This window comes from Rhinopithecus roxellana, chromosome 8, assembly GCF_007565055.1.
Source record: "Rhinopithecus roxellana isolate Shanxi Qingling chromosome 8, ASM756505v1, whole genome shotgun sequence".
Lineage (NCBI taxonomy): Eukaryota > Metazoa > Chordata > Mammalia > Primates > Cercopithecidae > Rhinopithecus > Rhinopithecus roxellana.
The window spans coordinates 136,506,295-136,528,509 of NC_044556.1; the positions used below are offsets into that span (position 1 = coordinate 136,506,295).

Below are 22,215 nucleotides of genomic sequence, written 5' to 3' on the forward strand. Positions count from 1 at the left end.
GATGCTGAGTATTTTATAAACCACTTTTTAAATCCCTACCACACAGGACTCAGGTACTTATACTTACCAATGCAATCTGAAAAATTTGTTTGTAAAAATTAAATCAGTTCCACTCACTCCAAACTCTAGTCTTCTTGCTTTCTTAGCCATTCTTCCTCTTCTAGCATTATACATGTGTTTTGAAAAAATCTCTGATTAATTCTTATATAGGTTCTCCATGAAGCTGGTCTGCTCCCTGAAATCTAGGACAGGTCCTTCATCTCTATGCTCCCATAGATAGGCACTAACCACATTGAATGGAAATTGTCTACTTGCCTATCATATTATCTATTTATTACATCTGTCTCACCCATAACCTGAGGTCCTGGAGTAGAAATTTTTTGTTTGGTATTGTTGCTCAATTCTTTCCTCTCTATATCACAATATCCCAAGTATCTAGCACTGTTAGGGACACATAGGAGATTTTTTTGCTGGCAACAGTGTCTTACTCTGTCGACCCACTTAGAATGCAGTGCATGACCATGCTTCACTGCAGCCTAAACCTCCTGGGCTCAAGTGATCCTCCCACCTCAGCCTGCCACCTGAATAGCTGAGACTATAGACATGTGCCACCACACCCAGCTAATTTTTAACTTTTTTTGGAGAGACAGGGTCTCACTATGTCTCGACCTCCTGGGCTCAAACGATACCCCATTCAGGCCTCCCAAAACATTGGGATTATAGGCATGAGACACTGAGCCTAGCTGAAGTTTTCATAAATGTTTGCTCAACAAGCTGAAGTATTCGACTGCTTACTTGGATGAAGTTGTTTCTTGTTCTTCTCTTTCTCTGGTTTCCCCAAGCTCTCTAAGGGCCACCAACAGACGTTGATTTTGTTGTTGAAGCTCTTCAATATTTCTGTAAGATACTAGATGCTGTGATATTACTTCAGATGAACTACTTATATCAGCAGAGCTTACTTCCTCATCACGAATTACGTGGTTACCCCTTGCTTCTTCAAGTTCCATCAAAAGCACTCTAATCTAAAAACAAAGTTTTAATATGTTATAGAACAGTATTAGTTTCAATTCTGGAAAAGTTTAGAATGAAAGTTTTCAAATTAAAACATTACTTATAAAACCTTCAACTTGTACTGCCTCAAATTATCTTTAAAAACAAAGTATCCTTAGATATTAAAATCTAAACAATCAAATTTTAATAAAGTTACTTTTAAGTATGTATTGAAGGATATTTATTAAAAAGTAGCCAAATTACAATTCCCAAAACATGGCTCCATTTTTGTAAAACAATGATCAAATAAAACCCACAGAGATATAAACATCTATTTTTTGTGTGTGTGCTTTTGTATATATAATAGGGAAGAGCATGAAAAATGGACATTTAAACAAAAAGCATATATACAATGCCATTCATGTGAAATTTCTACATTCGTGCGTTGTATGGATGCACACACACACATAAAAATTAGGGTAAAATATATGAATGAGACATTAAATTTATCGATTTGCTTGTTAAAAAAGTGTCAGAGTAATGCATACAGTCCAATTTTATTTCAGTAAAGTCAAGTAATTCTTACATGTTTATATATGCTCATGTATATACATATACAGAGAAGGATGTGAAAAAAATACACAACAGTCTGTTAGCTACACTTTGGGACTTCAGAGGGTAGAGGGGTAGAAATTGGAGAAAGCTTTTATTTATCTTTGAATTATTTATTCATTTATTACAACCAACACATATAATTTAAAAATTTATCAAACATTTGAAAAAAGGGAGGGGCTATGAAAAGAAACAATAATGCTACAATTCTGCTTGAGTATTATTTCTAATTAGACTTTCATACGTGGTAGTTCTATCTTAGATACCTTCAAACAGATTCAAAGATTACTGGGCAGTCAGGATTAAAAGTAAGAAAACAAACAAAACAAATTCTAACCTGTTGTGAAAGATCTTTTATTTGTATTTCCATTCTTTGATTATCTCTCTCCAGTACAGATGACTGCTTGTTGGCTTTATCAGTATCCTCCTGCAATCGCTGAATCTCCTTTAAAATGTAAATTCAAGTTAAAATTTTGTACTTCCTTCTAGGATTCATACAAATAATCAAGACATGCAATACTCAAATACCACCAGTAATCAACTTATACACTAAATAAAATTCTATACCATATTGTAGCCACTAAAAAAGAAGTTCTATATAAATTTGAACATATTATTTTTTATTCAGACAATAACAAGCTTCAGATAAAACCCTCACTTTCAACAGAGAGATAAATTCAAGGAAGATCTAATTGGACCCAAGGGCTCTCTTGGAAACTACACTGCTGGTAAAAAAAAAAAAAAAGTCAATTATTCCCAGTCAGGCGGGACTGCTAGATTTCATTTGATGAAGAAGAAAAAAACCAGTTGATACAACAAAGTACTTGGATTTCAGCTGACTTCTAAATTCTAACAGCAACAGAGATTTAATTTTGAAATAGGGATATAATTTATTTATATTCTTTTCCAACAAAAGGAAAACAATTTATCAGTTTAGAAGAGTAGATATAAATTCATTTAATTGAATTTCCTCCATAAAACTTAAAGAAATCTTTACAATTTCCCTCAGTAGTTAATAGTTGTACCGTAAAGCAAAACATTCAGAGTATAACCTCTTTTTCAATCAGTACCTCTTAAAAAGAGGAAAAAATCTTTATGAATTTCATTAACACTTTCAATAAGCAAAGGAGCTGTAACAAAATAATGTATACAGAGACATGCCAAATTGTGAAATGGTATAAAAAAGGGAGTTCTACCTATGGTCAAACAATATTATTATTTCTAGGCAGGCTATTACAACTGTCTGATAAAGAATGATTAGGCATAATAGGAGAGTTTTATTACACAGAGATTATCTGAATTTGAAGAGCAGTCTTAGGAGATTTGGCTATTATTCTCTAGTTGAGAATCCTAAGGAAAAACCAAATGCATTAAAAAAGGTTAAAATGCTTTCCTAATTTTATATAAAAATTGTGAAATAAAAATTGCTAAAGGTAGGATGTTTTGTGATTAGTAGTGTTTAATAATGTAATGAGAAGTTTCAAAATGTATTTACTGAAAATCATATTTAGATTTTTCTGACTCAATTACCTTAAGAAAAAAATACCTAGCAAATCATTTCTCATTTGTATTGTTACCACAGCTAAATTTTAGGAATGGAACCAACCTTCATAGCTTGTTCAAGCTTAACAGATAAACTTGCTACAGCTTTCTGGGCACGTTCATATTCCTCACGCTGGCGTTTCAAAATTGGTGCTTTGGCTTCCACTTCTTTCACTATTTCATCTAGGTACTTATTAATTCTTTTGTTCTCTAGTTTCTCCAAAAGCAACTGATCCTGAGTTTCCACATAAGCATTATAGAGCTGAAAGTAGACGAAGAGTTGTTTCAAATCTAACCACAACAACACAAATGTTTAGTCTATCTAGTTTCATAATAAACATTCTTTAACACTAACACAAAACGGCAATGTTTACTATATGTTAGTTACACAGAACTAGGAACTAAAGAAAGTCTTTCCTAGAATGATCCATTAATTTTAAGATGATTTTAAAAATAAGTTTTGGGAGAATTAAATTTCAAAGAGATTTGTATACCTTTGCTGAAGAAAAATAATTTAACAACATTTAATACCATTCTTACCTCAGTTAGTTTCATCCCAGGTTTCACTATCTTAGCTACAGCTGCTGCAGTAGGAGACATGGCTGCAAGCTCTTCTTCAGACAATATGGCTCCTGTGCCAACAAATATACATCTGGTATAATTTTGTAAAATTCCAAACTAAAAGTTATTAATAATTATTTCAAGATAAATGACATGTACTGTACATTATATAGTAATTCCTATAAAAATTTTAAATATATGACATCAAAAAGTCATGTAACACATCTAATTCTAAAAATCACGCAATAACCTGGGAATTTACAAGACTGTGTGTGATCAAATGGTATTTATATACCTGATTCTGTAAAGATATAGAGTATTAATTTTAAAACAAATTCTATTAATATAACTTGATGGAGTTTCCTACATCACAGCATGACAGAGAAATACTATTAGTGAAATTAAATGACTTTTATGTAGGAAAGCTGTAGTATTTCAAGTCACTAACAAGCATCTATTAGGCATACCTTTACGTTTTGTGGCAGAAAGAAGGTCATTTACATTCTCTAATTCCTTTTCCAGTTTCCCTATTTTCTCGAGCATTTCTTTTTCCATTTCATCTTTGGATTGCTCCACCTCTAGAAGATGATCTTGTATTGCTTTGTTGGCTAAAAAACAATTTTAAAGACCAAATATTCAAACATACAGTTAAAATTTTAGTTTACAAAATGCAACAGATCAGTCACTTCTCCCCTGAGCAGATAATATTAAATTTCTAGAGAGGCTTCAGCTGACAGTATCTATCGAAAGTTCTTGCTCTACTTATAATTTTGCAATTGTCTTGGCCTGGTGTTTCTCCTTTTGATGTCTCTTACCCACAATGAAAATAAGGAAACCCAAAGGGTAAAAAGTGGTTCTAGGCATATCTTTGATTTCGATTTTGATCTTTAATCCTAAGCAAAGGAAATTATTGGAAAAGACCATAAATATCGTACACTGAAAAAAGCAAAAATTTGAGGAAATAAAAGACTTTACAAAATGCAAATGGTAACTTAAAGAGGATGTCTTATTCATAGAGTACTCAAACATACTTAATCAGAGTAAATGTTTCAAAAAAGAAAACTTTCTGATTAGAAATCAGGAAATTATACAAGATTATTAGATGAAAAACAAAACCCCCTGCTGTCTGTATTTTCAAAAATACATAAACTTACTTTTGCTTAAGATATAATTCTGAATTTCATAATCCAAAGTTCTTTCTTCTGTACCTAATTTCATCCCAAATAAAGTCTAACACCTAAATCCAATAATCTATACAAAACAAGGGTAAAAAGAAAAAAGAGTATAATAACAAAAATAATGTTCGCATAATCTAAAACACTTACCTTCACCAGCTTCTTTCAAAAGTTTGTGTAGTTCATCTACTGCCCGGGTTAGTTCATTGCTCTTTGCTTCTGAGTCATCAGCGGCACTCTAAAAGTTAATCTTAAAAAGTTACCTAACAGTCAACAATGCAACATTTAGATACTAACATGTGTGGTGGGATATTTACCTTGTACAAGTTAGAAAGTTTTATGTGTGCATTTAATTCATTGTGGAATTTCTCTTCCATACTGGCCTGTTGTTCCTTGGCCTGAAAAAATATAGCCCAATTATAGCAGTCTACTTTGAACTAAATTTAGAATGCTTATCAAATGACAAGATGAAAAATTCCATTTTTGTAAAGTAAGAGCTAAATCTAAAACACTCAAATCCAAATCGGTCTTCATGACAAAGATAAATAAATAAATATTACTGATATTTTAAATTCAAAGTAAATAATTAAACAAAAAAATTAACCCATACTCATTTTTTTGATAGTATTTTCGATATAACATATAATTGCTATTTCTCACTCTATTTTAGCCTAGCTACAGCATATGGAAGTAGTAGTACTCTCACTGTTTTATGGAGTCAAGGAGAGGTTAAAACATGACATCATTTTGTGAAATAACAGATTCATAAGTTATTTAATATTTTGTAAAAAAGACTTTCTAATGGTCATATATACCTCTTTTAATTTGGTCAACAGATCCTCCACATGCTTTTGAAGATGTTCATTCGATGTTTTTAAGCCATTCATTTGTTCTTCCAGTCTAGAAACCTAAAAACAAAACATAGAGCAGGGGGAAAGGATGTCATATTAACTGAAATTACACTGACACGAGGTTTATGCTGCTAAGGAAAAGCTGAGTAACTCCCCCTCCCCACCTGAAAAAGCAATTAAAATATGCATATTTAAGAAAACTAAGAATAACTGCTCACAGAACAATGTCTAGATTTAGCTCACAAAAATTTATCACCACTTCTTAAACAAACACATATTTTAGGAAAGATACATCATAAGACAGTAGATATTATCCAGATTCAGCAAAGAATCTTAAATTTTTTATGCAAATGCAATTGGTTGATTTCCTATGCCAAATGTTAATGCATTATTCACATTTAACCACTAATCTTACAACTAATCAGGTACACAATACTGAATACATATTTAATAAACTAACACACAAATGTTAAGTTATACTCAACATGAAGAAAAACAATTTTACTAACTTACCTCCTCTTTTTTATTTTCAAGATTACATTTAAGCTCTAGAATCTCATTCCCTTTTTCTCTTCCAAGGGCCAGAAGTTCATCAGTTTTGGTTTTCAACTCTGTATTCAGCCATGTATTCTGACTATGCAGCAATTCCTTTTCTTGCTCCAAGCGTTTTTCTCGATACTAAAGAAATCCAAGAAAATAACATCTACAGTTAAAGAAGATATACGATTATTCAAAAGATTTTGTCTGTAGCTAAGGGACACAAGCAGAATTTTATTTCAAAACAGAAATTAAGTATTTGCACAGATTCTTAACTAGAAAACATTAAGAACTGCAACAAACTTAAATTTCAAACAAGTAAAACAGTTGAAATAGAATTGTCCTAATGCTTAATTTTCTGACATTAAAAACAAAACAAAACGCAGCTTTTAATTACTTTATTGCCTGTATTTGAAATTTAATTTAGGTGAGTTTTAATCAAAAGCTACAGTTTATGCATTAGGAATCATCTGTTACTTGCCTTAACAGAAACATCAGATGCTTGAAGTTCATCCAATTTTAACTGAAGTTCACCCTTTGTTGTATTGCTTTCTTTTAGTTTTTCATTTAGACGTTTAACATCCTCTAGAATGGTGAAAAGAGAATTAAAAAATAATGACTAATTAACACCCAGGGGAACCAAATATCAAAAATATATTTCTAGGAATATCAACCTTTAATACAAAGTATGCACAGCTAGCCCTTGAATAACAGAGTTTGGAACTGTGCAGATTCACTTCCATTCATATTTTCTTCAATAAATATATTGGACCTTTTTCCCAAAAACTTACAACAATTTGAAAACCTCAGAGACCACAGACCAATCCAGGCAGCCCAGAAATGGAAACAAACTAAGAAAAAGCCTACAGTAAGTGCATAAAATATATGTAGATATTAGTGTATTTTATCATTTACTACCATTAAGATATGCACAAATCTACAAAACAAACTTAAAAATTTTATCAAAAGTTATACAAACAGTACACAACCTCATCTGTAATCAACAGAAATATAAACAAATGTAAAGATGCTTTATTAAACCATAACTGCATAAATGTCATACTGTATTACTGTAATACTTTCATAGCCACCTGATACTACTGCAGTAAGCTCAAGTGTTTTGAGTATCTGTATAGAATGCTGTGTGACTCTAACGTGAGCAGTTTCTCTCTAGTAAATTGCATAATGCATAAAATAGTAATCTTTTGAAGTTTTTGCATATTTGTCATTGTGTTTAGTGCAATACCATAAACCTTGAAATCTTTTGAAGTTTTTGCATATTTGTCATCGTGTTTAGTGCAATACCATAAACCTTGAATAACAACATGGGATCCATAAGAAGTGCCACAAGTGATGCTGGAAGTGCTTCTAAGAAGCAGAGAAATGTCATGACAATATTTTAAAGAGTTGAATTGCTTGATATGTACCATAGATTGAGGACTGCAGCTATGGTTACCCACCATTTCAAGACGAATGAATCCCGTATAAGGACCGTTTTTTTGAAAAAAAAAAAAAAAAAAAAAAAAAAGGGAGAAAATTCGTAAAGCCATCACTGCAGCTACTCCAGCAAGCACAAAAAGTGCATTTCTGCAAAGTACCTTCCTATCTCGTATTGAAAATGCAGCTTTTATGGGGTGCAGGATTGCTATCACATACCTATAGACTCTAATATGATTCGAGGTAAAGCAATTATAATATGACAATTTAAAGCAAAAGGAAGGTGACGGATCTAAAGCTGGAGATTTTAATGCCGGCAAAGGATGGTTTGATAATTTTAGAAAGAGGTTTGACTTAAAGGAAAGTCAAGAAAACAGAAGAAGCACGTTCTGTCAACCAAGAAACAGCAGATGCTCTTAAGAAAACCATGAGAAAGGTTATATGCCTGCACCAGGTTTTCAATGCAGATGGAAGTGTCCCATTCTGGAAAAAAAAAAAATGCCACGAAAGATATTTATTAGTAAGAAAGAGAAGGGAGCACCAGGATTAGGGCAGGAAGGGATAGGCTAACTCTACCATGTTGCACAAATGCAGTCAGGTTTATGATAAGGACTGCCCTTATTTATAAAGCTGTTAACCCCAGGGCCCAAAGGAAAAAGATAAACACCAGCTGCCTGTCTTTTGGTTACACAAGAAGAAGACCTGGACAATGAGAGACCCCTTTCTCTGAACTGGTTCCACTCATGCTTTGTCCCTGAAGTCAGAAAGTACCTTGCCTTTTTTTTTTTTTTTGGAGACAGTCTTGCTCTATCCCCCAGGCTGGAGTGCAGGGGTGCAATCTTGGCTCACTGCAACCTCCGCCTCCCTGGTTCACACGATTCTCACATGAGCCTCCCGAGCAGCTGGGACTACAGGCGAATACCACCACGCCCAGCTAATTTTTGTATTTTTAGTAGAGATGGGGTTTTGCCATGTTGGCCAGGCTGGTCTCAAACTCCTGACCTCAGGTGAGCCACCTGCCTCGGCCTCCCAAAGTGCTGGGATTACAGGCATATGCCACCATGCCAGGGCAAGGGGCTACCTTTAAAGTTCTTTTGATTTTAGACACTGTCCCTGGCCCCAGAACCCAGGAGTTCAACATGAAAGGTGTCAAAGCAGTCTACTTGCTCCCAAACATGTTTCTAATTCAGCCTTAGATCAGGGGTCATAAGGACCTTTACGGCTCAATAGAGACGGTATCTTGTGAAAAAAAAATGTTAACACTGTGGAAGAGTACCCCAACAGAGAAAATACCATGAAAATTTTAAAGGATAACACAATTGAAGAGGCCATCGCTATTACAGAAAAAGTTATGAAAGCCACCAAGACTAAAATAATAAATTCCTGTTGGAGGAAACCGTCCAGATGTTGTGCATGATGTCACAAAATTTATAACAGAGCCAATCAAGGAAATCATGAAAGAGATTGTAGATATGGCAAAAAAGGTGGGATGAAGGGTTTCAAGATAGGGACCTTGGAGAAATCCAAGAGCTAACAGATACCATATCAGAGAAATTAACAGAAGATGACTGGATGGAGATGAGTGCTTCAAAACCAGTGCGAGACAATGAGGAAAAAGAATGTAGAACTAGCAGTGTCAGAAAACAAATTGATAACAGACTATCTGGCGGAAGGGTTCTGATTACCCAAGACTGCTTTTGATTTCTTTTATGACATAGACCGTTTTCTTATATGGGCACTGAAACTGTAGCAAATGGTGGAAGGAAAGTTACATTGAGTGTGCCTCCCTCTCCTGCCTCCCACTTCTACCTTTGGCACCTGAGCCAGCAAGACCAACCCCTATTCTTCAGCCTAGGTAATGTTAATGACAAGGAGGATGAAGATGGTTGTGATGATCCATTTCCAATTAATGAACAGTAAATGTATTTTCTCTTCCTTATGATTTTCTTAACATTTTTTTTCTCTAGCTTACTTTATTAAAGCAGCACAGTAATACAGATCACAAACAAAATGTATGACAATCTGTTGTGTATGTTATTGGTAAGTTATTTCTAGTTAACAGCAGTAGTTTTTGGGGAGTCGAAAGTTACACATAAATTTTCAACCGGGGGGATCAACAGCCCTAACCACTGTGTTGTTTAAGGGTCAACTGTAGTTCTCCACTCCCTTATTTTAACTTGTTTCTGCCATAGTTAATTACAAATTCAATTTCTACAAATAGATGACAAAAAATTGAAATTTGTGTATCCAAACCTGTGAATTATCCAAGTTTCTTTATTTTAAATATAGTATCTTAAGTTAAATATTCAACATTAACTTTAATTTTCCTGACATATATCCAAAGATTCATTAAAATTTTATAAATAACCATTAAGCTAAAAGGCAATGATAAATATAAAAACCTTCTACTCATTATAGAATGTACATTTTTTTAAAACTACCTATTAAATATCTAGATTTTACAAATTCTTTTAATTGTAACTACCACTTGTTGATCAACACATTCAGCAAGTATTTTGAAGGAACTCTTGTGAGACTGGGAAAGTATACTTAACTAATGGAATATTATTGTATAATGATATAAATATCTGAAAATTCTTTCTTTTATAGAAATAAAAAGGTTTCAAAAACCACACAAAAAAGGACCCCAAAACTTCTTTTCTTTTTTTTAACACAGAGTCTCGCTCTGTTGCCCAGGCTGGAGTGCAGTGACACAATCTTGGCTCACTGCAACCTCCACCTCCTGGGTTTCAGCAATTCTCTGCCTCAGCCTTCCAAGTAGCTGGGATTATAGATGCGTGCCACCATGACCAGCTAATTTTTGTTATTTTTAGTAGAGATGGGGTTTTACCATCTTGGCCAGGCTGCTCTTGGACTTCTGACCTCATGATCCACCCGCCTTGGCCTCCCAAAGTGCTGGGATTACAGGCATCAGCCATCATGCCCTGGCCACCAAAGGAAACTTCTTACCATTAACTGCTTCAGAGTCAAGTTCACCTGACTACATCAGTTGTATTATATACTATAGTCTATGTTCATGTATTTTATGTCCCTGACTCCTTCAATTTGTTTACAAATATGAGCTGAGTATAGATTCTTATATTGCATGCTTATTATATAGTAAGGATGTCCATATGAAATGAAGAACAGTAGTTCAGCCTTTGCAAATGAACATTTAAAGTGCTTCCAATTTGATATTATGTATAGCATTGTAGTAAAAATCTTTGCATGTAAAATTTGGTCCAAATTACAACTTCTTTGAGAAGTAGTTCTTCATTTGTTGCACTTTCTAGACACTTCTTTAAACACCTGATAATGATTTAAAGATAAATGAGTATGAGAAATAATAGGATATTACAACTCTATCCTCAACCATAACAAAAAAAATCAGCAACAGAAATGGGCTGAGCATTAACTCCTAGCACTATCAGAAGAAAAATAAAGCAATGGAACTAAAAGCTAAAAGCACTTATTCATACCTGTTGAGTATTCAAGTTCTTGAGATAGTCTCTCATTGGTTCTAATTAAGTCTCTTTTCTCAGCTTCTAATTCTTCCTTTGTTCTTGTAAATTGGCTCTGTCATATAAAGGAGTAATAAGAAAATCAAGTAGAGCAATACAGGAAAGTGAACATAGAATTGTCACTTTAGTTAACATCAGCTGCAGTTTAAATGATTGGCTTTCTCTTATAACTTACACATCAAAAAATTAAAAATATCCATAATTCCAATGTTTCTATTTAAGTTTTGGATTTTTAAAACATTTTTACGAGGCTTATGAAAATTTTTCTCATATCTCTTTTAGTCACATGGAAATGTCCTAATAACTTAGAATATCACTGTATTTACACCTTAGCTCAAACTATTTTTCAAGAAAGATTTCTAAAAATTGCATTACTTAAAACTAATACATTTTGTCAGCCGGGTGCAGTAGCTCATGCCTGTAATCACAGCACTTCGGGAAATCAAGCTGGATGGATCATTTGAATCTAGGAGTTGGAGACCAGCTTGGGCAACATGGCAAAACCCCACCTCTACAAGAAGAAAAAAACAGCCAGGCATGGTGGCATGTGCCTGCGGTCCCACCTACTCAGGAAGCTGAGGTGGGATGATCATTTGAGCCCGGGAGGTGGAGGTTGCAGTGAGCTGAGACTGCATCACTGCACTCTAGCCTGAGTGACAGAGCGAGACCCTGTCTCAAAAACAAAAAACCAAAAAACTTGTCAAACTGCTTCCCAGCAAGACAATGGCAATTTATATGCTTTTGAGAAATACCAATCTCAAGCTACCGATGCCAGAACTGTAGGTTGCCTTTTAATATTCTTGCTTCCTGTGTAGGAACTTTTTAATTTGATATAGCTCCATTTATTTCTTTTTGCAGCTTGAACTACTGATGTGATATCCAAACAATCATTACCAAGGACAATGTCAAGAATCTTTCCCCTATGTTCACTTCTCTGAGTTTTATGGCTTCAGATCTCACATTTAGATCGTTCATCCATCTTGGCTTGATTTTGGTATATGATGTACAAACATCCAACACTCATTTCTTCAAATGTGGAAATCCAGTTTTCCCAACACCATTAATGAGGAGAAAATCTCGTCTCCTTTGTATCTTCTTGGCACCCTTGTTGAAATTAGTTGACCATATGTTTGGATTGATTTCTGGGCTCTCTATTCCATTGGTCATGTTTCTGCTTTTATGTCAGTACTGTACTATTTGGATTATTATAGTTTTATAACAATTTTCTAAATCATGAAGTATGATGCCTCCAACTTTGTTTTTCTTGCTCAGTATTGCTTTGGTTATTCAGGATTTTTAAACTGATTCCATCAGAACTTTAGATTTTTTTTTTTCTATTTCTGTGAAGAGTGCCACTGGAATTCTGACAGGATTGGGCTGAATCTTTATACCACTTTATATAGTGTGGACATTATGGCAATATGAATTCTTCTTACCTATGAGTATGGGATATCTTTCCAATTATTTGCATCTTCAATTTCTTTCATCAATGTTATATCATTTTTAGTATACGAATCTTTCACCTCCCAGGTTAAATTTATTCCTAGGTTGTTTTTTGGTTTTTGTTTTTGTTTTTTTTTTGAGACGGAGTCTCGCTCTGTCACCCAGGCTGGAGTGCAGTGGCCAGATCTCAGCTCACTGCAAGCTCCACCTCCTGTGTTCACGCCATTCTCCTGCCTCAGCCTCCCGAGTAGCTGGGACTACAGGCACCGCCACCTCGCCCAGCTAGTTTTTTGTATTTTTAGTAGAGACGGGGTTTCACCGTGTTAGCCAGGATGGTCTCGATCTCCTGACCTTGTGATCCGCCCGTCTCGGCCTCCCAAAGTGCTGGGATTACAGGCTTGAGCCACCGCGCCCGGCCCTATGGTTTTTTGATGGTACCCTAATGAAATTGTTTTCTCGATTTCTTTTTCAGCTAGGTCATTATTTGTGTATAGAAATGCTACAAGATTTTTTAATATTGATTTTGTATCCTGCAACTGTATAAATTTACTTATTAGCTCCGACAGGTTTTTGTGGAATCTTTTGAGGTTTTCTACATATAGGATCATATAATCTATAAGTAGAGATAATTTTATTTCTTCCTTTCCAATTTGAGTGCATTTTATTTCCTCGTCTGATTGCTCTGGCTGGTACTTCCAGTACTATACTGAATACAAGTGGCGAGTGCATCCCGGCCTTCCATTGGATCTTAGTGAAAAAGTTTTGTTTCTTTTTTTCAGCCATCAAGCAGTTAAATAATTTCTATTACTTTTTAAGTTGCTTCACGGATTTTTTTCCTGCAAAATTTTATGTGACTGTGTGCACACTATTTTCTTGGGCTACAGATCCATAGTTTTTATAAGATTTATAAAGATTTTGTGACAGCTCTGCTTTCTTTCCAAAAGATTAAGAACCTCCGTATTGGGTTTTATTTCTGGACTGCCTTTTATTCTCTGTATTGATTCTTACATCAGCATTGTAATATTTTAATAACCATAACTTTATAAAACATTTGCATATGTGGCTATGCAAGTACTTTTAAACTGATACTTCCTTTTTTAGAAGCATCCTAGCTACACTATGCTTTTTTTTCCCCAATCATCTTTAGAACTACATTAACAAGTTTCTGGCTATCTGACTTGGACTTAAGAGTTAAAATGTATTACCAACACATTAATTTGGAAACCATTTCCATCCAGAAATTTGCAATATCTTCATTTATAAAGGTATATTCTCACAGTTTTCAGAAAAGTATTTGAGTTTTACTGGGTATTGAGTTTTTCTTCATATAAATACATTTCTTACAAAGCCTTTCTAGGTATATTACGAGGCTTTTTTGCTCCTATTCAGATTTTGGAAGTAAATTTTTTTTTCCCTTCAGAAATTTGAAGAAATTATCTTTTAACAGCAAATAAAATGCAAATTTTAAAAAAGCAATGGCAAAAGTATAAAGTTGTATCTGGTTAAAAAATAACTGCATGTGACCACTGTAATTAACAAATTTGTCAGCAATCCCTGTGATCATATTCAAACTGTTATTCTTATAAAACTACCCTAAAGAAATGATTACCAATGTGGATTCACCCAAATCCCCAACTGTATCACATTTGGTATAATACCTGGACTACAGTAAGCATTCAACAGACAATTTCTGTTGAGTAAAAGAAATGTCCAATCTATCAATAAAACATAGATCCAATTAAGGAATTTATATATACTTACTTTTGTCGGTAGCTTCTCCTAAGAGGACATCAGTTACATCTTCCCATGGACTAATAACTGATAAACAATCAGAATAGAATGTCTCTTCAAATAACATGTCTGCAATGAGCTTATTCAAAGAAATATCTCTTACCTGAATGGCAATATTGCGATCCTGAGCAATTTCAAGTTCTTTGTTTTTCTCAGTTAGTGCCTTCAGCTGATTGCCTGGATAAAAGGAATTTTATGAATACATACACATTTGCTTAAAACTTGCAATGAGTATTCTTACTGCAACTGCCAACCTTACACATTTTAAAAATGAAAAAACAGAAGCCCAGAAAGACTGCATGCACATTACATTTCAAATGATTGAATACATTCAAAATTTACTGTGTTCTAGACCAAAATTTTAAATATGCTATCCTGTCTCCAAATCAAATGTATAATAATCCTAGCCAACATTTATGGGGAAAGTCATATGCAATTAGTAATTCCTTTATTTTTCAATGCCATCTTCTAAGTCAACATATATCATAAGAAACAGTGAACTGTATTTAGCAATAAGAAAATGGAGTTAAAAAGGCAGGATCAAGAGAGAAAATAGCATTTAAACTATACAACATGTATATACAGCAAATCACAATAATGAATATTTGCAATTCCTATCGTGTTTATCACTCTAAATAGAGCCTTTAAAGAAAAAAATTTATGCTTGAAAATACACTTAGCAATTTCTCAATTGCCACTAAAAATGGGCTCTTTTCCCTTACACACAGTTTCTCTTCTAAACATAGGCTAACTAGAAAAAATGTAATTTTTGAAATTTTTCCAAAAATATACATTGTGAAACTGTATTTCACTAAAATACATGTTGGTAATTTAATAAGCAAATACATTATAATTAATTATAATCTTAACTACTATTTAAAGAGGACCCCATTAAATGTGTCTAAATTTTCTATTTTAACATTTACTGCTTTCCAGACTTACTGATCCACAGTATATAAAAACACACACACACATTAACTGTATGCCACAGGAAGGTATCTGATATATCTGTAGGTTCCTCCCTTTTTCTCTTCTCCCAGATCTCATAAAAGCTGTCTTCACAGTCATTTTTCTCAAATTCCTTGGCACTACTACCAAACAGATCTTTCTATTACTGCCTAGGCAAAACTACATAGATAATGAACCAGATCTAGCTATGTATGCTCCATCACACATGTATGCATATACATTATGTTTTTAAAATGAGGTGTACCAAAAGTAGCTGAAAAAAGTTATAACCTAAATAGTTGATGGTCATGGACCCATTAAGAAGGAAAGTTGCAATTTTAATCATTCTTTGATTATGAACTTCCTGTGTTCCTTCTCCATCAATCATATTAAAACTGAACTATATTAAATATCATTTAATTATGCCAGCCAGGGACGGTGGCAATCCCAGCACTTTGGGAGGCCAAGGCGGGAGAATCACTCAACACCAGGAGTTCAAGACCAGCCTGGCCAACATGGTGAATCACTCTGTCTACTAAAAATGGAAAAATTAGCTGGACCTGGTGGTACACGCCTGTAATCCCAGCTACTCAGGAGGCTGAGGCACAAGAATCTCTTGAACCCATGAGGCAGAGGTTGCAGAGAGTCCAAGATCGCACCACTGCACTCTGGCCTGGGCAACAGAGTGAGACTCTGTCTCCAAAAATAAAAATAAAAAAAATTAATTATGCCTCTATAGAGATTTTTCCTAATGTTCTGATGTTTGCTTTCTTACATCAGAAGTAGTCTATAGCCAGACCACCCTGAAGGCACCCCATCTTGTCTGATCTTGGAAGCTAAACAGGGTCAGGCCTGGTTAGAACTTGGATGGGAGAAGCAAAGCACAGGACATATCATCCTCCTAAGAAATGTCAGGATCTTTAACATCTTGTGGGGAAAAGAAAGACAGACAGAAGGAAGTAGATATAAGAGACTCCATTTCGTTCTATTTTGAGATGCTGTTAATCTGTGACCCTACCCACAACCTTGTCCTTGCAAGGGACATGTGCTGTAGGGACTCAAGGTTTAAAGGATTTGGGGCTGTGCAGGGTGTGCTTTGTTAAACAAGTGCCTGAAGGCAGTATGCTTGTGAAAAGTCATCACCATTCTCTTAATCTCAAGTACCCAGGGACACATACACTGCAGGTCGCTGGGACCTCTGCCTAGGAAAGCTAGGTATTGTCCAAGGTTTCTCCCCATTGTCTGGACGGAGGGAGAGGGAAACAAAGAACAAAGGTGACTAAGATGGCACACTTCTGGGTTCTTCATCACCAACTTTCCCGCGCCTGGGAAAGGCACAGGTCAACTGCGCAGGCGCAGCATGACGTCCCACTGAGGAAAACCGAAACCTAACTGGCCGCGACCACCGCATGGCCCTCGACCCGCCCGCCTCCCGCCTACCGCCCTCCCACTCCGAAGCCCAAGACACAAAAGCCGCTCCCGGCAGGGGCGCGGCGTGAACTTCCTCGGCCCCTCCTCATACACGGACCCAGGAACCTCGCCCGAGAACGCCAGAGCGACTTCCTTGGCCTCCACCGTGGGAGACCGGTGAACCTCGCTTCCTCTTTTCTATACATTGGCTACGTAATAAAGTTTTCTTTTTATCTTGCCTATTTGCCTTTTCTCTGGTGCTGGCTCTGGTGGTCGCATAAAACAAATCACCCATGTGATAGTCTGAAATATGGCCTTGTGGGAAGGGAAAGACCTAATTGTCCCCCAGTCTGTCACCCATGAAGGGTCTGTGCTAAGGAGGACTAGTATAAGAGGAAAGAAGGCCTCTTGGCAGTTAAGATAGACAAAAGCATCTGTCTCCTGCCCGTCCCTGGGCAATGGAACATCTCAGGGGCAATGGAACATCTCGGTGTAAAACCCTATTGTATGTTCTGTTTACTGAGAAAGGAGACAACTGCCTTAGGGCTAAAGGTGGGACGTGCTAGTGGCAATGCTGCTCTTTATGCACTAAAAAGGTTTATGGAGATGTTTGCATGTGCATATCAAGGCACAGCACTTTTCCTTAAACTTATTCATGTCAGAGATCTTTATTCATATGTCTTACTGCTGGCATGGGTCCTCTGTATGGTGAGCAGGGTCCCCTGGGCCCACTTTTTCTCTCTCTATACTTTGTCTCTGTGTCTCATTTCTTTTCTTAAGTCTCTCGTTCCACCTAAGGAGAAACGCCCACAGGTGTGGAGGGGCAGGCCACCCCTTCAAACATCTTGTGAGGTTTCTAAAACTTAATGATGTAAGAAAACTAAGAAAGAGATTAGCTATCAATCTTTTATAGGAACTAGGCCTTAAAGGGGAAATATCCTGAGATTCACAGATATTTATAAAAATTATTTAAAAAGTTAAAACATAAATATAATGAAATCAATAGGCTTCGATTCTTCAACATAAAAACAAGCCACTCTCTACTTCTTTGGTTGCATAACGCTTTCACTTTTTAAAAATTTTTCAAGAACTCATCTCATTTGATTTACAAAGCTAAGTAGACAGATATGTGGGTCTAGCCATTTTATAAACAATCATCAGATACTGTTAAGATTTACATGTGGCAAAAGCATTTTTAATAGCAAAATCAGAATAAGAATCCAGGCCTCCTGACCATTAAGTTCTGTGTTCTTACAAAATCTTTACTACTAAGTGAAAAATCAAAATATCACCATAATAAAAACCAATGATGCTTAATCAATATCATCATATTTAGTAAGTGTTTCCCAAGTATATAAAGGAGTCTCTGAAGATTTCAATACTCCAAGAATACTTACAAAGATGAATTAAATACTTACTGAGTTTCTCTAGCTCAAGCCGCAAGCTTTGACACTCCCGGGTTTCATTCACAAGTCTCTCCTGACTGTGAGACAACCTCTTTTCTATTTCAAAGTACTGTTGTTCTACAGCAGACAAGCAAAAAACAACAAAATCAAACACACGTACATACATTGTCAATACTGTTATTTATTTCTAATAACCTTGAATTTAAAATTTAAGATATAGTACTAGAACTGGGCTTCACGTAACAGAATCTGAGTAAAGATAAATAGACTGAGCACTGAAAAGGACTTAGAGCATTTCCAAATGACTTACATGACAAAAAATAAAAATTAAAATAAGGCCTAAAAGGGGCTTTACAAATGAATGTCTCCAAGGCAGGTAACATGTCTCATTTATCTTAGTATTTTCTCCAGACATCAGTAAACTGCTTACCACGAAGTATTTATTAAACAGGAAAAAACTGTTTAGATAAAAAAAAAAAAAAAAAAAAAAACTGCTTTGTTTTAAAAGGCTTCTTTTATAGTAGTCAAGATATTACCTGAAAGCATAAAACTACTAAATTTACGTAAATGTGTAAACTTCCCAAGGGAAGGGATTGAATACCGTGCTCAGCATAGTATCAGGAACATGTAAGACACTCAATATTTACGGTGCAAATTAATACATAGAATGCAATGTACTACTCAGCTCTGAGATCAGAGAACTAATTTTCAAAGTCAATTCTGCTTGACAGTTACACTTATTTTTACTTTTATTTTTTTTGAGATGGAGTCTTGCTCTGTCCTCCAGACTGGAGTGCAGTGGTGCAATTTCGGCTCACTGCAAGTTCCGCCTCCGGGGTTCACGCCATTCTCCTGCCTCAGCCTCCCGAATAGCAGCGACAACAGGCGCCCGCCACCACCTACAGCTAAATTTTTTTTTTTTTTGTATTTTTAGTAGAGACAGGGTTCCACCGTGTTAGCCAGGATGGTCTCGATCTCCTGACCTCGTGATCCGCCCGCCTCGGCTTCCCAAAGTGCTGGGATTACAGGCGTGAGCCAATGCGCCCAGCAGACAGTTACTTTTTTTGAAGTAAAAACTTGTTCAGAATTTCCAGTCAACTTAGCAAGAACAGCATTAACCTCCCCAAACAAATGGTAAACCAAAACACATTATCAGTAAGTTTGTATTTTACTAATGGTAATTACTATATTTTTCATATTTTTTCAAGGATGTTCAAGCCATTATTGTCAGTAACTTTCTTAAAGGCCTACTTCAGGTAATTACAACAAAATTTTAATGCTTTCTATCAAACTCCAACTTTTTGAGAGAAATCAGATACATTAAATTTATGTACTGCACGTTCACTTCGTTTCCAGCGCTCTTATGCACCTAATATTCATTTTCGTAAACATCTAATTCATTCTGGGGCCACGGGACGACGCACACACTGAACAAGTGCACAGAGTGGTCAATTTGGCAAAGGCCTAGAATGCAGGTGACTAGAAAATAGGGCGGAGCCACTATCAGTTGAAGTGCAACAAAACATATAAGGTACTCCAGGCTCAGAGAGATGGGTTAGCAGACTCCAGCAAGTCTGTTTCCCGTTTGTTGGACGAAGGGAAATAAGAATCCCTATATGAGCCTACCCTAATTACAAAGAAAATGGTACTAAACTTAGATTCAGATTTTTTTTTTTCAAAGGCTTCTTATCAAACTGTAAGGAGCAGGAAAGCGAAGGCTCAGGATACCCAAAGAGCCCAGGAAGTGAGGTTAACAGCGTGGTACCCAGTGCCAACTTGATAGGGGGAAGACCAGACCCAAAGGGCGAGAGTCAAGCTCATAACCAAGGGCGGAAAGAGCATCTCACTTACCGCTCTCCACCTTAAATTTCTCATGCCGCCCCTTCAGGCCATCGATCTCGGATTGCTGATCAGCAAGGAACTTTTCAAGTTTGTTCTGGACAGACTTGGGCAGCTTGTTCAGCTCCGTGCGCTCCAGGACTTGCTGCAACACAGCCGCCATGTCGGTGGGGCCAGGGGCCCCAGTGGCAGCGGCTGACGGGGTAGAAGCGGAGAAGAAAGGCGAAGACCAGGAGGACCCAGACGCCTGGGCCGCCGCCTCTACCTCGCTCGGGGGCTCGCGCGCGCCCGCCCGCCGGAGACTCCCGCGGCGGGACCCTGGGAAATCGAGTCCAGCCTAAGCCGCGGCGCTTCAGCAACAGCACCTCACCGCCCGCGACCGAAGTGCGCGCGCAGCCGTTGGAAGCTACGCACCCTGGAAACCCGAGCTCAGCTGCTACCCCGATCCTATTGCGCACTCAATTTTCCGGCTTCCAGCTCCACCCACTTCAGGCCTTGTAGGCCTCTGGGAAATGTAGTGTTTTTCTCATTCCCTTCTGCGAGCCCAATCCCGCACCGTCCTTTCAGTTTCCGTTTTTCTCCCCGCCCCCCTGGCTCTCCTATCTCGGCTCCGTAACCGCTGTCCGCACGGTGGCGCCACATACGTACTCGTCACCCCATGGCCCTCCCTGAAGAGCTGGTGACCTTACCATCAAAGCCCCGGGATGCCATGGATCGTCCTCTTTGGCGGCTTCTGGACACTGAGCCACTAGAGGGCATCGGTCCCGGTAGGGGCGGACGGCAAGCTCCAGGCTACCGCCACGCTCTCTATGGCGCCCAGAAGGGGGCGGGGTGGCGACCGCAGTCGCTTTGGCTGAGGCTCTGCGGTGAAGGGAGGGGGGCGTTTTACGTCATCAATCTGCGCCACCTGACTCCCAAGACCCTAGCTTTGGAGGGGGAAGTGAGGTGTAGGAAGTAGGTCGCTTTCTGATGAATTAAGTGTCAGTGAATTGAGACCTGAGGGAATCTGGCCACTAGAGGCTGGTACTTGCGCCCCAAAACCCCATCTCCGGCAGACAGACTGTCCGAGGTAATTGTCGGCCACGAGTGCACATTCTGAAAACAGGTAAGTCAGCCTAAGTGTAGTTAGTGTGTGTGTGTGTGTGTGTGTGTGTGCGCGCGCGCGCGCGCGCTTGTGCACTAGAGCACACAGCTCCCTTTTCAAGAGAAAAAGGAAGGGACAGAGTGTTGGAAACATATGGACTGTCACTCCGGCACACACTTCTGACGAACTTACCTTGTGTGAAACGGCGTACCTAAATGGTTTTTGGCGGTAGGGAGGCGGTACTGAGTGATTCAGTACCGGGAATTTAAGGACCCGGGTTAATTCTTCAGGAGGAGAATTAAAAGAAACCGTTAGCACTTTGAGTGTAGCCTATGTTTTAAATTTTTGTTGCAGAAACTGTTACCTAACATTATATTGTTTTTAAAATTGAAAACTGTTAAAACTGAAGTTTTTAAACACATTGTTAATTGCCACAGTAACAGAACTTGCATGTTTCCAGATCATAATTCTGCAATTTTAAAGCTCAATCTGTAGATTGTTTCGTGTTTAATTAATCTTCTGAAAGAATTTATTAAATTATTCATTGTAAATAATGCATTCCCAATGTCGTCTCTCTGTAGTTCCCACAGTCGTGGGCCTTCTGTGAATTGGAGATTTATTTCTTATATGAAATTTATTCTTTTTCTCTAGTTCCTACTTTTGAATCATGTTGTGAAGCCATCTAAGAAATATAAATGGAAGCATTTTGTGATATTTTGTAATAACTAAGGAAAAAAATAAATCAGCAGTGGAGCTTAAGGTTGATTTTTCCCCAAAAATACTTTTTAGATAAGCGCTGTAATTAAAGTTGCTGGTATATGAAGTATTATGCTATGTCCTAAGCCCACAGTATTATCATACTGTTGATCTGTCATTTGGGAAATGTAGATTTTCTGTATTTAGATTCACAGAATCCTAACATTAGATAGGTTTTCAGATCTGCTAGGATTCAAATGCTTTATTTTATAGATTAGGAAACCGGTGCCCAGGAAGATTGAGTTGTGTCAGTCATAGTGCTTGGATCACAAAGGCTTTGGCTGATATACAACATTTCTGGAAAATTATGAC

General features: G+C 36.9%; 2 protein-coding genes across 3 annotated transcripts in view; one reads left to right on the top strand and one right to left on the bottom strand.

Moving 5' to 3' along the window:
- The window catches only part of TPR (translocated promoter region, nuclear basket protein), a 64,555-nt gene extending 43,610 nt beyond the window's left edge, over positions 1-20,945 (bottom strand). Inside the window, exons 1-15 of the mRNA XM_010365913.2 lie at positions 20,753-20,945; positions 20,076-20,381; positions 18,237-18,341; positions 14,564-14,637; positions 11,185-11,281; positions 6,750-6,853; positions 6,245-6,409; positions 5,696-5,788; positions 5,198-5,278; positions 5,031-5,118; positions 4,173-4,313; positions 3,685-3,776; positions 3,209-3,406; positions 1,940-2,047; positions 796-1,022 (exon numbers count right to left, since the gene is read on the bottom strand). Of these exons, the coding sequence (XP_010364215.2) occupies positions 796-1,022; positions 1,940-2,047; positions 3,209-3,406; positions 3,685-3,776; positions 4,173-4,313; positions 5,031-5,118; positions 5,198-5,278; positions 5,696-5,788; positions 6,245-6,409; positions 6,750-6,853; positions 11,185-11,281; positions 14,564-14,637; positions 18,237-18,341; positions 20,076-20,381; positions 20,753-20,822 (1,949 nt within the window). The 5' untranslated portion in view covers positions 20,823-20,945. The remainder of the gene's footprint in view (positions 1-795; positions 1,023-1,939; positions 2,048-3,208; positions 3,407-3,684; positions 3,777-4,172; positions 4,314-5,030; positions 5,119-5,197; positions 5,279-5,695; positions 5,789-6,244; positions 6,410-6,749; positions 6,854-11,184; positions 11,282-14,563; positions 14,638-18,236; positions 18,342-20,075; positions 20,382-20,752) is intronic.
- Positions 20,946-20,956: 11 nt separating this feature from the next.
- Positions 20,957-22,215, top strand: part of ODR4 (odr-4 GPCR localization factor homolog) — a 44,221-nt gene continuing 42,962 nt past the window's right edge. For both annotated transcript variants that reach the window (XR_004058669.1, XM_010365894.2), the window contains exon 1: positions 20,957-21,168. The gene's annotated coding sequence lies outside the window, so the exon portion shown is untranslated. The remainder of the gene's footprint in view (positions 21,169-22,215) is intronic.